The 17,613-nt window shown below is 48.8% G+C and overlaps 1 protein-coding gene across 1 annotated transcript in view; it reads left to right on the forward strand.

Annotated features, from left to right (window-relative positions):
- Positions 1-17,613, forward strand: part of ADGRB1 (adhesion G protein-coupled receptor B1) — a gene marked incomplete in the record, with an annotated part of 371,095 nt that overhangs the window by 179,516 nt on the left and 173,966 nt on the right. The window contains 3 exon segments of the mRNA XM_034763711.1: positions 2,150-2,257; positions 14,478-14,642; positions 16,515-16,679. Of these exon segments, the coding sequence (XP_034619602.1) occupies positions 2,150-2,257; positions 14,478-14,642; positions 16,515-16,679 (438 nt within the window).

The raw sequence follows: 17,613 nt of genomic DNA on the forward strand, positions 1-17,613 counted from the left end.
GGTTAGATTTGGGGGTAGGTATGTAGGTAGGGGCCCGAAACCAAACCCCACATTGGAACAGCCCTGAGTTTTCTGGGTATTCAAAATATGAACCTGAGGCCAGATCCAGATTTTCCAGTTGTCCTTTATCTGGGTATAACCAACCCCCCAGCCCCATACACGCTTAAATACTGGGATGTTCAAAATCCAGCTATTGATTCTAACTGCATCCTGAGCTCCTCTCCGATAACAGACAGACGCTGTCCATCCTCCTCCTCATTTATTTTGCTGGCAGTCAGTCTGCAGACTGCCAGTGCTGGAAGGTTAAGAGAAGTCATAGCAGACTGGTTCCAGGGCTCCTTTGCATGGATGCTGTGGGGGAAGGAGACCAGGGGGGTGGGATTTGAAACTGGCCTTTAATTAGGCAGCCCATATTGGCCTCCTCCGCAAACCAACCTGCTCTACACGAAGTCTGGCTCCCGGCAGGGACGCTCTGCATCCTTCCTCCCCCTCCTCTGCGTTCCCTTTTTTGATGGCGTTACAGACTCGCACCAGCACATGCCTGGAAGCTTCATTAACCTTTATTAATTTTCCCAGGGTTCCAAGGACCGGATTTGTCACCACTTTCAGCCCTCGGTAGCGTGCGTGCTGTTTTGAAAGGGCGAGAGGCTGTTGTGTCTCCATCAGGCAGAACGACCCTCTGTCCGGTATATTCTGTTTGGAAACAAACCAGTTGCCAGATCATAGATTGCTAGGGCCAAATTCTGTTCTCCCTTACACCATATAACGCTGATAGAGTCAGTGGAGTTATTTCAGATTTACACCCAGATAACTGAGAGCAGAATTCTTCGATCCGAAGAAGTGGGCTGTAGCCCACGAAAGCTTATGCTCAAATAAATTTGTTAGTCTCTACGGTGCCACAAATACTCCTGTTCTTTTTGAGAGCAGAATTTAGATCCTGGCAATTCTCTCTTCCATTGTTCGTTCCCCTCTAAGGGCATTTGCATGCAAAAACCACTGTTTTGGGTGTGCAACCTGCTGGATGCCACAGAGGGTATGAATCTACTTCAGGTGACAGCTAGCGTGCTACGGGCTTAACATGGGAAGTTAAGCCGTATTAGAAAAGAGTTAAGCTAAAGTGAAACAAAGCCACTTGCTTTTGAATAAGAGCCTCCACACACAGGATAAATGCGTTTTAACGAATGCACTGTAAATGAGTGAATTTGGCATAACTTTCCTGCGTGTCCCCATGTAGACATGCCCTCAAGGCCTGATCCGGGGCCCACTGAACTCAGTGGGAGAGGTCACTGGTTCCAGTGTGCTTTGGATGAGGATTTTGGTCCTTCAGCTGAAGCAGTAGAGACTCCTGCTCTTAGCTCTGGAGTCCCTGGGGTCAAGGGCTAGATGTCTGGTGGTCTCTACCCTTAGCCAGTCATGTGATGGGGGCCGACAATGTTGTGTCCTCCCCTTCTCCGATCCTGAAGAATCCCCTTCCTTTGCAAATTCCCCTCTGCCCTTCCCATCTCCACGATGCCCTGTAGATAGCCGCAGACCAAAACCAGCTCGGGAAGTAACCCAGGCGAGGTGGAATTGTATGCTAATAATACTAATACCTAGCTCCTATATAACACTTTCCATCGTAGAGCTCAAAGCGCCTTACAGAGTGAGGTGAGACTCATTGTCAATGCATCTCAAAGGTCAGCAGAACCCTAATGTGTACAAGGAAAGCTGCAGAAATTGGCTTGTCTTAGGGGCCTAATATGAAGTTGCCTGTTGTTCGCAAACACTTTTTGAGTGTGCCTAGCATTAAACCGCCCTGTATCTGTTGATACCTCCTGGGGGTTTCCTAGAGAAGGGTCTGGGGGGGGGGGCGCACAACTTCACTGAAAGCTATTACGTGAAGCTTAGGGACGGATGAAACGGGTCCCAGCCTCTAAATGCTAAAGCCCCTGGTTTGACGGCAGCCTAGGCCAATGATCTGACTCAGGAGCTAACGCTGACAGGGGCGGGGGGACGTCTGTGATGCAAATCAGCGGCGCTGGGACTCTGAGCTCCATGCTGCCGAACTGGGCTTTGCTGTTGGTTGTTGTTTTCTCACATGTAACTTTGTAGTGAAAGATCTCACAGCGTGAACCCAGGTTTATTTACGTGACCCATTGCCTTGCCGTAGCCAATGGACGCTATAATTCCAGAAGCCAGTCGCTGAGGTCCACAGATAACAGAAAGCGAGAGGATGCTGACGAACTGCAGCAGTATGGATACCCCGCACCTCAAATAGGTAAGCTCCGAACTAAGGCAACAATCTCCTGATCCTTCGGTGGGGCTGGGGCCTGGATTTCCAGGCAGATTTGGGGTCTGCCCTGGTCTAAAGAGCCAGCTGACTTGTTTTCTTCCCGGGCGACAGACACCAGACATTAGGGTAACGGTCATTGCCCAGCATAATCCCATCCCACTCTTTCTAAGGGGTTTGTACTGCCCCCCATCACCGTAGGATCAGGACATTTCAGGAAACATGGAATCAACCAAACTCAGTCTGTGTTGCTCACAATCCGCTCGTCAGCAGGAGTGATGCCTGCTTCCGAATCACTGGCTAGAGATCTGACACTCGGCAACGATTCTCATCAGCGGTGGGTCCATTAAGCCAAAGTTGGCACGAAGGTGACATAAAGGGGCCCAACGCGCAGGTGATATACATGCCATGCATTCCCCTTGACCCCCAATGATGGGTGGGGGTAGGGGTTGGGGAGAGGAGTATATCAGTGTGGGCATTGCCTTAGGCATTCACTTCTGTGTGGGAAGGCAGGTTAGGTGGCACTGGGATGACAGGTTTTTCCACCCATATCTTCCAGCAATCAGGAAAGAATATGGGCAACAACAGATCACATGCTCTAGGAACTCAGGAGTTCACTGGCACATGCCTTTTCCCCTCGCCCCTCCCCGCCTCTTGCCCATGTTGTTGTAGGATTCAGGACTTTTGTCTCCCACTCTCTGCAGCTCTGGGTTTGATCCAGGTAGCAGGACAGGGACGATCAAGGATTCTGCATCCGATTCTGCCTTAGGGCCTGGGAGGTTCTGAGCTCCCTCCACACCTGCTGACTTCAGCCTTCAGCCTTTTGCAGGAGCTCCCGGCACCACATGGTTGGACCCCACCTGCCCTGTGATTACACCAGCTGCAGGTTAAAAGCATTGTCCTGAGGCCTTTACTCTCGCCTTTGCTTTCGAAAGGCTCAAAGAGACACCAAAGCTGTGACCTAGATTGCAGGGAACCGAATCCTCAGCTAGCCTACTTGCACTGAAGTCAGTAACCTGCCAATTGACGCCGTCTGAGGATCCGGCCCCATGTCAGTAGGCAGCACCGTCCAAGCGTTGCCAAGGTTCCCAGGTGTTAGGGCAGAGTTTGGCGGCTTTCCCCACGGGGCAGGGTGTGGTCTGAATGTTCTTGAAAGTAGAAAGGGGTGGCTTTGCCTGCTCCATTTCTCAGCCGCTCTGCACTGGCCGACAGCGCAGGGGCGGTGAGTTGTGTAGCGATAGAATAAAGGAACCCAAGCTGCCTGGACAGCCTGCTGGTGAGAGTGTCTTGTGATGAAGGAGCTGGCTTTGCATTAGAGAGATGATGGTGAATCTCAGGGCGGAAGCTGAGTTTCTGGACACGCGTTCAAAGCGCAAGAAAGAGAATGAGAGACAAAGGGTGAGGCAGAGAGGGAGGGGAATTGTAGTAATGGCACCTCACTTCCCTGGCCATTTCTGCAGTCACTGATCTGTACGGTCTCAGGTGTCCTACAGCTGGAAAAACAGCTCTGTAACAACCCTTATCTCAGTGGTTCTCAAACTGAGGGTCGGGACCCCGCAGGGGGTCACGAGGTTATTACATGGGAGGTCGCGAGCTGTCAGCCTCCCCCCCAAACCCCGCTTTGTCGCCAGCATTTATAATAGTGCCAAATATTTAAAAAAGTGTTTTTAGTTTATAAGGGAGGTCGCACTCAGAGGCTTGCTATGTGAAAGGGGTCACCAGTACAAAAGTTTGAGAACCACTGCCTCAGCTAATGCAGTGTCGTTGGAACTGTGTCGGGCCCAGGATATTAGAGAGACGAGGTGGGTGAGGGAATATCTTTTATTGGACCAACTTCTGCTGGTGAGAGAGACGAGCTTTTGAGATACACAGAGATCTTCTCCAGGTCCAGGAAAGGTCCTGAGAGTGTCACAGCTAAATACAAGATCGAACAGATAGTTTAACATGAGTAGTTAGCACATATTCTAAGGGACCATTCAAGGTGAGGTGGCTCGTTAACACCTGTGTAGTTATAGGACAAAACAGGGAGTTAGTGGGTTACACATGGTTGTAATAAGCCATAAATCCAGTGTTTTTATTAAGACCAGGATTTTTAGCGTTTAGCAATGTTCTGAATTTAAGCTCCCAGGGTCATCTTTGGAAAGCATTGTGCAGGTTTCCTTCGAGGACCAGGCGTGATAGGTCAGATTTAGAATGATAACTTCGAGAGAGGTGTTCACCCATAGGTGATACGGTGTTCTTGTCGTTTATCATTGTCCTGTGAAAGTTCATTCAAGAGCGTAGTGTCTGGTTTCACCCACATCACTGTTGTTAGAGTATTCCGTGCACTGAATGAGGTACGCCGCGTGTTGTGATAGACATGTGTGGGACCCCTGTGATAGGCATGCGTGGGGAGGGTTGATCGTGGTAGCAGTGGAGATATCACAACATGTGGTGTCCTTCATCCAGTGCACTGTGATTGATCTTGTATTTAGCTGTGACACTCTCAGTACCTTTCCTAGACCTGACGAAGAGCTCGGTGAAGCTCAGAAGCTCGGCTCTCTCACCAATGGACGTTGGTCCACCCACCTTTTCTCTCCAAACCCTTAGCTAAGGCAGCAGGAATATCACATCACTCCTTTCTGCAGTGCAGCTGGACCTCACACCTGGCCCGGATGGCAGATCCGTTGCTAAACGCCAGGTGAAATGAACCTCTCTTGGCAGCGTACAGCGGAGTGACAGACAAGGGGAGACGGGGAAGCAATGCGTGCAGAAGAGGGATGGATGGGGAGGGGAGTCGACAGCAGTGCTTGGCAAAATGAGTATGCAAAGAAATATATCCTCGTTAACCTGGGACGGGCAGCTGTGCTAGCAAGAAAAGGGCCAGATCCTCCACTGATGTAAATCAGCATAGCTCTGGAAAGTTCAGTGGCGTTTCGCTGATGCCGCTGAGGATCTGGCCACGCTGCTGGTGTGTTTAAACCTTGGTCACTACACAAGAGGAAGGACCAAATTCCAGCAGGTACCTGGCACTGTTCCTCCTGACGTGCTGCTTCCGAGCGGCCTTTGCCAGAGGCCAGGTGGATGAATGAGGAAGAGGCGACAAGTGGGAGGATGTCAGATCTGCAGGAGTCACTCAGCTATCGGGTAGGATCGTAGGGAAAGAAGGAGAGCACTCTGCTGCTTGGATTCTGCAGAAGGCGGGAGGGTGAGGGAGACGCTGCAGGCACTAAACGGGAGCCTGCAGCAGGTTGAATTTCCCTTCACGGCCCAGAACAGTTTCTCTCAAAGCCAGCAAGTCGCTAGAATTGATCCTGGATAGCAGCGTGAATCAACAGCGGAGCGGTGCCCAGTTCATTCCCTCCGCCTGCTGCATCTGCCATCGTGCCCTCACCACCTGGAGAGGTGGCCTCGCGCTACCGGTGAGTCACCTCAGATAGTCCCTAGAGGCAGCAAGTGCAAATGCCCCATTGGGCCTTTTCCCTCCCCCTGTGCACATTGTCCCAGCAGCTCCCCTTGGACCAGTTTCTGATCTCAGTTACCTCCGTGTAAATCCAGACTAACTCTGTTCAAGTCAATGGACTTACTCCGGATTTACACCATCACCTCCGCAGAGCTACTCTGGATCCACACAGGTGTAAGTGAAGACAGAACTGATCGCCTGGGTTCAATTTGTCCCTGCTGTCCGTGGATTTATTTATAGCCGTGATGAATTTGGCTCTTAGTGCCTGGTTCCGATCTGACATCTGCAGCTATGATTGCATGGCCTTCCCTGGCATTCCTCCTGATTTGCACCTGTGTAAGTGAGACGTGAGTCAGGCCCTTTGTCGTTAACACCACCCTACCCTGCTGAGTGGAGAGAGGCTCATTGAAACAAGTGGGTCTGCCATCACAGACAGGCACCGAGAGCCTAGTTCCCCTTCCAGAGCTTGGGGTGGGGGTGGGGGAGAGCCCCCCCCCCTAGTCTGAGCATGAACACTGACTTGGTTCTAGTAATAGATAATCCATCATTAGTAAGAAAGGAGTCACTCATCATGTTGCTTGTAGCGATGGAGATGGGAAACACCTGGCCCTGGCCAGTCATCTTGTTTGTCCTCCTCGGCCAGTACAAGATTGTTCCCCACAGTATGTTCCCCGATGCACTGGCCCAGTACCATTTCAGGTGACTCAAATGGTGAGCTGTTCCTATTAGATGTGATGGTTACAGTTGCTTGTGTTGCCCTGAACCCATATCATGGCCAAGTGATTACTACTTGCAAAACTAAACCTAGATTACTAAATCCACAGAGGCAAAGTCCAAGGGGATTCGGCATTTGAAGAGTGAAGGAAATGGCCGGTTGAAATGGATCTCAGTTCCCCAGGTTGCATTGGGAAAGCTCCCTCTCTAACAAGGAGAGAGATCGGTGGAGGGACCCACGTTTCCAAGGGTCAATTTTCTTTTTCTGAAACAAAATAAAAAAAAATCATTTCAAATCAAACAAAACATTTTGTTGTGAGATATTTGAGACGGTTGGTTTTGATTTCAACCATTTTTATTTAAAGGTGAAAAAGTGAATGTCACACCGAAAAGTTGTTTTGAATCCAAAATCCCAACTTTTGTAAGGATTTTTGCCAGTTTTTAAAAAGAGAACGCTGTTGAAATAGTTCAGGTTAGCTGAAACAGCGTTTTCTGTGGAAAGCAATTCTGATGAACCGTTTTCGAGCAGCCCTACCTACGGGGAACACAACCAGAGTCCAGCTAAGTAGGAGATTCGTTCAGCAGGGCTGGTGCAGTCACAGCACAGCGGGGGATCTCTCAGGCTTTAGCAAGCCAGAGCAATCTCAGTGACAGCCCGTGTTAATCTGACACAAGAGCGAAAGCTTTTCCACCGGGCGCTGGGGAGAGGTGAGCAGGCAGCCTTCACGTCCAACTTCACCTGCTGTGGCTTTACATTTGATTAGCCTGTTAAGATGCATAACAAGGATCTGCTGGGCTCTCCAGTAACCAGAGGGCAGCACCCCTATGACACAGTGAAATGGGAGAGAATTATTGTTCCCTGTAGACAGGAGCCCAGCAGTCCCTTGGCTTTGCCACTCACTGCACCATCCCTGTAACACGTGCTCATGCACACTGGGTTCTTGCCTTCACTTATCACCCAGGATGGTTTATATTTTTTTTTTTCAAATGAGGAACTCGGCAGTTGCCATGGAAAAATCCCAGCTCCAATCACCCTTTAACTTTGCATCTGTTCAGATCTGGATCTGAACTGTCAGGCCTGCTGGGAATATGCTGAAAGCAGCAAACCTGCAGGAGCAGGTGGGACAAGGTCACCTCTGTGATCCTGTGGGAAATGTGGAGACCTGGCTCTGTCGGATCTTGCAGTGCAAGGAGGGTAAAAGTCAGGACGTGAGCCACTTTAACTGATGAGATACACAGCGTGAGCCTGGTCGCTCTGCTAGTTGGAACGTGGTGTGAAGTTAAGGATGCAAACCCTTGACAGCAGCCTTCCTCCACTGTCAAACTCGTGAGGCGGGCTGCTAATTTCTCTTCTTCCTTGGAGCACTGTAGCCAGCTGCCGGTGTGGTGACGCTGACAGTCTCTTGATCTGCACCTCTGCTAACTCCCTCCTCAGATAAGCATGTGCAGCTGTGAACGAAAAAGGAAGAGAGAAAGCAATTCCCCATAACCATCTGGGAAAAGGGCTGTCAGCAGTCTGCTGACTGCACCGGCGTTTCCAGGGCCCTGCCCATCTACAATGGAGATCGGAGCTGATTCGTTTGCAGCTTTCGCTTATTCCGCAAAACAAGGAGCTAGTCTGACAAAGCTACTTCCAGCCTGTAGGAAATTAATTAAGCTTCCTGGGCACACATGTGCACTCACATATTGATTGGATTTTTTTTTTTTTTAATTTGTTTGCCAAGACAAATTCCCATCACAATCAGCACCCGCGGCTAAGGCCGCAGCTGTGACTGTTTCTCATTGTTAAACCCAGCAAAGTGATGTCCTAGACTCCGGTTTATTCTGCCGCTGCAGGATACACATAACTCCCAGTGAAGTCAATGAGAGTCACTCCTATCCCATGGGCAGAGAACAGGACCAGGGGAAGGAGTCAGCAGGGTTTCCCATTTTTCTCCCCCTCCCACCTTTTTCCTTTCCCTTTGTCCATCTCCTATAAAATTGGGCTGGATGAAACAGAGGAGAGTATATATGGGGAACAGTATACTGTGCCCAGCTACCATACTGATGGGCATCCTGGAAGTAAATGGATGGATAGAAGGGCCCTACACTGGCATAGATGATGGATGATGGATGAGCTAACCAGGACCGGATTTAGGGGCGGGCAACTCAGGCGACCATCTCGGGTGCCAGGATTGGGGGGGGGGGTGCTGTTTTTGTTGTTAGCGACAAAAGGGAAATTAGAATATTTGAAGTGAAATGTTTCAGGTATTCCGTACGTGGCTTCATTTTTCATTAACCTCCTCGAATGTTCCGGACCTTTGTAGAATCTTGTGGAACCTTCCAGACTTTTTGAGAACGACATTTCCCTCAGCCATGTTTTCGTGGGTATATAAGGGGCGGGGTGCCGCCAGTCAGTCTTACATGTCAGGGGTAAGTCATGCATGCAAATTGTGCATCAAAGTCGTGAAATGGGCTACAAATGCAATACAAATAAGGTATTCAAAAGTTTAACAAACGGAGCGGCGGGCGGGGTATGTGTGTGTGCCGAAGACGCTCCTTGCCTGGGGCCCCATTTGGCCCTGGAGCTAGCCTGACACCAGAGGTCTGCCCCCATCGCTGATTACAAGGATTGATCATCATCAGCAATCATTGAGCCTAGTTTATCCCCTGGGTGTTGCGCTGGCATGGACAGATACCACCACTAACAACAGGCATCACCACATTTTGAATCTCTTGACTGTGGTGAAAGTAGCAGTGGCACAGCCTTCCAGCGTACCATGAGCTGGTGCAGTTACAGGGCTTTCTGTCAGGATCCCAGGTCATAGGCCAGCAGATCTAGTGGTCGGAGCAGGAATCAGGATCAGGATACCAGAACCAAGGGTCAGAACCGGAGTCAGAGAAGACAGGAGCAGGGCTGGTTCAGAGGCCGTGGTGAGGCTACGGCAGGACTGGAGCCAGGGCAGGTGCAGGGCAGAATTGAGGCTGGGTGCAGGGCTTGGAGCGAGACAGGCACAAGGAGGCAGAGAATCCGCAAGCAGGTGCATGGAGCAGCCAGTCAGGTGCACCTGCTGCTTGGCTTAAGAGCTGGCCTGCAAGCTTCCTCAGCCAATCAAGCATGGCGGTCCATGAGGCACAGCTCCGGGGCCTTACACCTGATGCTTTCTGAGCCCACTTGTCTGCTGCAGACCCTACTGTGCTAAGCACCTTCATAGCGTGTGGGAGTCTGGCTGGCCCGCATTAAACCAGGCATCCTGGTCTGTCATTGTGTGATAGCATTAATCTTTCTTCCATGCCAGCTCTCTCATAAGTACTTGTTACTTATACAGTAGCAGTTGACTTGGTGTTGTATCAGGTAGTTGCATTGGGTTGTGTCATCCCCACTGCTTCATGATGCAGGGGGCACAAAAGGAGTAGGAAATGCGCCTGACTGCCCTGTGATTGTCAGAGGGAGGGGAGAGCCATCAACATGGCATTGCCCTCTCACCTGAGCTTGTGGAAACTCCCAACGGGAAGAAAAACAGCTTCTGTATCTTAGTGCATCTACTTGGAGCAGCATGTCCTGGCCTTTTTTACATGGGAGAAGCAATGAGACATGTACTGCAGTTATATTATTCAGCCACTAGATAGCTCTGTGTGCTGCATAGAGTTCCAGGCAGGCTGTGTTCCCTGGTAAAGAAATGAAACAAAGCTGGAACTCAAGTTGTGCGTAAGTCTGCTTACTTGTGACTGTGCTTGTAGCTGTTTCCTTTAGGGTTAGGGGCCTAGGGTCCCGGTTAGGGCCTCCCCTCTAAGAAGGTCTGTGATTAACTATATTTTAACAGCAGGGGAACACAGGACCCTGTGTACTTACATGGATCATACTATGCTAAGACACCACTGTCACATCATGCTTACCATGGATTAAACTAGTTAGAAGTGACTGGTGAAGTAAAACTATTCTATACAGCACTGGTGCCTGGCAGAGGGACCTCTTGTTCTAAAAACAGTAGCGGAGTGTGTCTCTACTAAAATGACTCCCACCGCCCATGGGTGAAGTGGTGTAAACCCCAATTAGGGGACAGGCTTCTTTGGGCAGAATCTTGTCCTTAAACCTGAGAAGCACAAAACATTCTATGGGCAAGATTTTTGTGATTGGCACCCTCGGGATGTGGATAAAGATCTCCTGTGGCCTCATGCCCAGGGGTTCTGAGCAGCTCTGTGGAACAGGTCCAGAGTGAGTGGAAACTTGTTGAATTCCCATTTTTCAGGGCTTGAGGCTTGGACAGGCATATTTCCCCAGGCAGCAGAGATAAAACATTTTTAAAAAACCTACTCTTTTGAATTAGAAAGTGGGGTCAGGGGAAATGCAAGAGCTGTGATGATAATTGCAAAAGGTCCCATCAGATTCCCTTTCCCTTCTAATCATGGCTCTCTGTACTGTGAAAGGGAAAATGCCCAGAATAAGGAAGGGGGAAGAGAGGGAGGAGGTGAAACTTGGGCCGCAGAGGACATGAATTCCTCTAATAGTACCACGATGTACAGAAGGCAGCGTCCTACCTCTCATTTCAATGTGGCACTTTCAAATGTGCATCTGAGACAGCCGCCGGGATATGATTAGATTGCAGAGCGGACTATTAAATTTCCCATTCTCTATGCACCATACAATTGACAGAGAGAACACATAAGTCTCACTGCGGGCTTTTCCCACGCCTCTCTCTTTGGAAATGACTTTCCAGCCTAGACAGGTAGTGTTTAAAGAGCCAGATAAGAGGGATGGCCTGCCTCTTGGTAACAGCGTAGGTGATGTACCAAAAGCATGAACCGCTGCAGCACATTTGAGGCAGAAGCAGATAAGCCCCGTCACCGTCTGCAGTTGAGGGGCCAGCTTTGCTGTGATCCCCCCCCAAGAGAAGATGGCACACACCCGACTTTCCCAGCCCTGCCAAGAAGGTCATTGTCTTTACACTCTTGGCTTGGTTGTCTGCTAAAAGACTGGTGCGGCAGAGGTGGGAATTGCTGGAGCAGGGTTAAAAAAAATCCGTGGTGGTTTTCTGAGCAGTGCAAATCATTAAGTGCACAATTAACGCCATGCGAGGGTATGTCTGCACGGCGAGTGAAAGGTGTGATTGTGCCCGGGGTAAGCACACCTGTGCTAGTTTAAATCTAGCGAGCACAGATGATAATAGCAGTGCAGATGGGGTGGCGTGGCTTCTGCATGGGCTAACAACCAGAGTACAGGCCCTCCAGGGACCCTGGGTAGGTCCTCTGGTTGTTAGCCTGTGCTGAAACTTGGGCCACCACATCTATATGGCTATCGTTACCCGTGCTAGCTAGATTAAAGCTAGATCATGTCTGACTACCCCTGCTACAGTTACAGCTTCACTTGCAGTGTAGACGTACCTATAGAGGAAAGTCTGAAGGGAAGACTGGAAGCAGCAGTCTAAGAGCTGGAACAGAGCTTTCCCTGGATATTACACCAGTTGTTGGACATCTTGTAGGAGACAAGGGTGCTGCTAAGGTGGTGGTGATGGAGACAGCCGCTCATGAGGAGTGGAACTCGCCGCTAGGGAACTGTAAGTCCAGTAATGCTGTATCTGTCTGACAGGGCTGTCAGAATGCCATCAGTTATCAAAGACCTAGCCCAGTTGTCATGACAATCTCGTCCTTTTGTACCGATCTGCCAGAAGATCCTCTACTTCAAAATCAGATGCTGGAGAGAGATGCTTTGCTGCTGTCTCAAGGTCTCTAGACAAGGACTGATTACTCTAGAAGCAGTGACTGAGACTAGCAGTTCCTAGAGTTGGTCTAACAGCCACTGGTTGGATGGGTTAATCTCCAGATGCAAATCAACAGAACAAAGTGGTATTGATCATCTTTGGCTTAATGAACATGGTCAGTTGCATCTAGTATTCTTCCTGTGTCCCCCGTTCACACTGAGCAGGGGAGACAGGACTGCAAGCACCAAATCTCTCCTTTTCTTGTCGTCTAATCTTGCGGGGGGGTATCTGTGCTGTGAATGGGCAGCCCACGGTGGTTGTTTTACAGCAGAGATGGACCTGAATTTGTAGAAGGTAAATATTTGTCCTAATCTCTCTCCTATTTAATTCTGCCATGCAATATCAGCCGGAGCAGGAGCCAGTGAGACGTCAAGCAAAGGAAATCAAGACAAGTCCAACCCTCTTTGTGGTTAAGACTCTCTGTAAACCTTCCCCTCCACAGGTCCTCATCCACTGGTCGCTCTTAAATCCAGAGTTACCAATGGCCTTTGTCATAAACATACAGCTAAGGGTAGCATAAAATCCCTCCTTTACCTGTAAGGGGTTAAGAAGCTCAAATAATCTGGTTGGCACCCGACCAAAAGGACCAATAAGAAAAGAAGATACCTTCAAATCTGGGAGGGGAGAGGTTTTGTTTGTGCTCTCTTTGTTGTTCCCTCTGTATAGAGAGGGAGACACCAAGCAGGTAACCCTGCTCCCACTGAAATAATACATCTAAGATTACAGAAATTGTAAGTAATAGCGAGGAAATGCATTAGATTATCTTTTTGTTTTAGCTTGTGAATTTTCCCTATGCTAAGAGGGAGGTTTATTCCTGTTTTTGTAACTTTGAAGTTGAGCCTAGAGGGGAAATCCTCTGTGTTTTACATCTTTTTATTACCCTGTAAAGTTACCTTCCATCCTGATTTTACAGAGGTGCTTCTTTTACTTTTTTCTTTATAATAAAGTTCTGCTTTTAAGAACCTGATTGGTTTTTAGTGTCCTAAAACCCAAGGGTCTGGCCGGTGCTCACTTTGTTAACCTATTCGGTTTGTATATTATTCTCCAGCCTCCCCAGGAAAGGGGGTGAAGGGGCTTGGGGGGATATTTTGGGGAAATAGGAACTCCAAGTGGTCCTTTTCCTAAATCTTTGTCTAAATCACTTGGTGGTGGCAGCAATACTGTCCAAGGACAAGGAAAGGACTTTGTGCCTTGGGGAAGTTTTTAACCTAAGCTGGTAGAAATAAGCTTAGGGGGTCTTTCATGCGAGTCCCCACATCTGTACCCCAGAGTTCAGAGTGGGGAGGGAACCCTGACAGCCTTCACTTCATCCTTACAGTGGGACATCATTAAACATCAACTGTCCGAATAGCTTCAATCCTCAGAAGCAGTTGAAATATAAGCCAACACATGCACTGAATCAGAGAGATCAATAGTTCCTAGAATACCACTGGACAAATATACAGATACCGACTCCGATTGGTCCGATACGGTTTGTCACAATCCCTTGAAATCCCATGGCCCAGTTACCCTGCCAGTGTTTTGTACACAAAGCTCTCCGTGAGCAGTCAGTGGCTATCATAGTCTGGTGAAATAGCACTCAGAGCTTTTAGCTCTGAAAGGGAGATGCCACAAGGGGCTTCTGCTAATTATCTCATGTCGCACTGGTAGGCAGTTGGTGATCTCCTGACCCTACAGTATGGAACTGCGAAGAGGGACATGTTGGTCATTCCTTATCTCCTCTCTTGGGTCAAAGGGTGCTGGAACTCTGCTCATTCTCTCTCTAATGTCCATCTCTATGGATTGTCCCTGCATATTATAGGTCCTGTAGGGTACGTTACAGGTGCGCCAGATGTCATTTTCAACACTCTATCTGAAATAAATGAGGTTTCGCTAAATGATTATTGTTTGGCTTCTAGCTGTGGGGCTAGGTTCCCGTGGGTGTTGGAGGGTATCGAAGCCAGGGGATACCCTCTTCCCTCCCTGCCCATGTCACCCACCGTGGGATAGGTATTGAAAGGCGACGCAGGCATTTGGGCCATGCTCTTGGTATGTTCGGCCTTTGCTGCAGAGGGGCTGCTTGATGGTGGGCAGGGATTATAAGGAACAACTTGATGGGCAGCTTCAGTCAGTGTCCTCACCAGGCTCATCGACTGGTGCAGGCTGGCAGAGGCCAGTGAGGAAGGGGATAGTTGGGGTGGGTTTTCTCTTGTTTTCCAAAGCATGCCGTCACCCCCACCGGACCCCCATCTCTGCCCTCCCTCACTATAACCGTAGGGGTTACCGCGCCCAGGTTCTGACGCCGTGGCCTCACCTTCTGCTCTGAACCTGACAGGTGACCCTGCAGCAGAGGAGTGGTCCCCGTGGAGCGTGTGTTCGACCACCTGCGGGGAGGGCTGGCAGACCAGGACCAGGTTCTGCGTGTCGTCTTCCTACAGCACGCAGTGCAGCGGCCCTCTCCGGGAGCAGAGACAGTGCAACAACTCCGCCGTCTGCCCAGGTGCGCCACCAACTCCACGGGCACAAACGGCGGGGAAGGAGGAGGCGCTCGGGATCTGGGCTCCCGACACTGCACTTACCAGATGTTCCCCGCATTACCAGGAACTGCTCTGCTGTCCAAATCCGAATGGCAAGGAGTGCTCCCCAGCTCAGGATCCAAGACCCTGAGTTCGCAGCCTGATGCAATTTCTGTCTCCCAAGCAGCCATGCTGCTCTCACGTAGCCAAGTCAGATTTCAGAAAGCAATTTATAATGGAGAAACCGCCGCTCTCCTGTGCTCACCCACTCCGCCTGCTCCCCTCTCCCCTGCTTCCCAGCATTGCCTTCTACTCATATCACACGGTCACAGCTGGTTTCTGTGGAAAGCCACCGAACCGTAGGCTTTAACGTGTTTCCTGGGGATGGTGGTTTATTCACCACTGGAAATTAACATATTCTTTCCCCATACGAGATAACCCACTGCTAGGGATATGTAACCCCATTCAGTTAAGAACCATTCAGAATCTTTGCTCAGGATTCTGAGGTTTGAAAAAGTGCACTTGCCTCTTTTTTTTAGTATGATTGTGTTTGCAGTGGCCTCTAAACTTTCTTATTCGATCCAGAACTTGAGCTGGAGAGGATAAAAACTCACAGAGGAGGTTGGGACTGCTCTTAGGGCACTTGGAACCTAGATTCTATGGTGACAAGTGTACCATTCATAGCTTGGCTAGATTAGATTATATTGCTCTACAACTGAGCAGACCTGGGAAGCCTAAAACTGTGCTATCCTGATTTATAACCCAAACGACTGCTAGGATAAACTTTCCCATTCCTGGATGCTGTCCAAACAGAACTGCTGTACTAGACCTGGGTGGAGGATGGAAAGTAAAGGGTTTCGAGATTTTGAAATCCGTCATCATTCCTATTTGGAATGGAACCCAAAAATTGTCCATGAAAGAAAATTCTGAAAAAAAAAAAAAGTTTGGGATCTCTGAAAACATTTGGGTTTGATTTGACTTTTTAAAATGGTATATTATATTACCATTTTTTCAAAAACAGAAAGTCATTCCAAAGTGAAAAAATCGGAACGTTTCATTCAGAAAACTGAAATGGAATTGTTTGAACATTTTCAGAATTTGTTTTTTGTTCTCAAGCAAAATTGATCTGATTTTGCAAAGTGTTTTGGTTTCCATCGAGCTACGTTTTCCAATGGAAAATGGTTTTGTCAAAGTGTTTCTGATCAGCTCTATACTGCACCTTGTGATGGCTAATTCTAGCAGTTACCAGGGGTAACTAGTCAATGCTTGCACAGCCATAACAACATTGGAGTTTTGCAAGCCCATCTAGCTATTCCAAATCTCTTTAGCTCTGCCTGTGATGGTGTCACTGCTGAATGATGCATTAGCACTTAGATGTCTGCCTCCTGACATTGCTGCGACTTTCTAAAAGGCTGATGCCTTGTGGAGGTTTGGAGATAAAAGAGAAAGCATTGGGTAAAGTAGCATTAGCAGAGGTGTTGCGTTTAGTGCCTTTGACATTGGAGCTGTCTAGATTTCATTAAGGTTTTCTCTTTCTGAAAGTGTATTTCTGCTGCTCAAAAAGGCCTTTTCCCCCCAGCACAAAAATGTGAAGAGGGAGGAGGGGTCAGTGAAAAGCGTGTCAGGATTTTTCACGTTTGTGAAACTAGTGAAGAGCCATTTGGTGGCAATTCATGAAATGTTCCAGGCCTTTCTCCTCTGCACATTCCTGGCTGATTTGTTTTGGTCCTTCCCACGCTGGTTTCTAATGGATTTCTTACAATGGGCAAGATATCATGTTCCATGTAATTCCATGATTCTCTAGCTATCTAAGACTCCCTGGGACGGGATGTTTATTCCCTCTGCTTTGATTTCAGTGCACGGCACTTGGGACGAGTGGTCTCCGTGGAGTCTGTGCTCCTCAACGTGTGGGCGGGGGTACAGGGATCGAACCCGCACCTGCAAACCCCCTCAGTTTGGTGGAAACCCCTGCGAGGGACCTGAAAAACAAACTAAGTTCTGCAACATTGCACTTTGCCCAGGTAAGGCGATAAAAAACAGAGCATTCCCTCCAGCGGCGCTCAGCCCCGTTCCTGGTGGACAGCTCTCTAGATCACCCAAAACCACCAACACGTTTGGCAGTAACTGGCTCCATACTTGGCCCTATCAGCAGAGAGGGTGTGCAGATTAAGCTACCCTAGAAGTGGGTCTACTAGGGCAGGTCTGAAGGATAGTGGAGGGCAGTGGAGAGAAAGCTTGTATTGCTGCTGCTTCTCCTGCTATCTAGAGGACTTTGGTTTCCAGAGATGTCCATCTGGAAACGTGTCCAGCACCAACTGCAATCTTAGGGTCAGAACTCCCATTCTCAGTAAGTAACCTGGGGCACACAACATGAAATAGAACAGGGTTGGTTCTAGTGTCGTACTGCTGAGATTCTGTTATCCTCTAATATGCTATTCCACATAGTAAGTTGGGAGCTACTTTGCCAGGTTAGCATTTGAGCTGTGAGGAACTTAGCAACTTTACAGGGGCTCATGTGAATGCCCCCCATCACCTTCCAGATGTTACTTCTCAAAGATTTGCACTCTGCTGAGTTTTGCTTTGAGTTTAAAGTTGGAATGAACCCAAACCTCCAAGCGAATCTCAAAGAAGTGGCTGTGTGTTTGTTTTTGCTCAGATAAAAATAGTTGCACGTGGTGCAGCTTCCATTCTCAAAACCATAACTCATCCCCGCGTGTGTCTCAAAACATAGCCCATGTTAGCTTAGAGGTTTGCAATGTCCTGAGGAAGCTTTTGAGTAACATGGTCCAAATGTTCGATCTGTAACCAACCCTCCCAAAATAGGGCTGGCTGAAATGTTTCAAATTTTGACAGACGTTATCTTCAAAATTTAATATTTCCCTGTGTGGGAGGGAAATGTATGTGTGTGTGTGTGTGAGAATTTTGTGAAATTTCTCCTCACATTTGCTGTCACCT

This window comes from Trachemys scripta, chromosome 2 (assembly GCF_013100865.1).
Source record: "Trachemys scripta elegans isolate TJP31775 chromosome 2, CAS_Tse_1.0, whole genome shotgun sequence".
NCBI classification, from domain to species: domain Eukaryota; kingdom Metazoa; phylum Chordata; order Testudines; family Emydidae; genus Trachemys; species Trachemys scripta.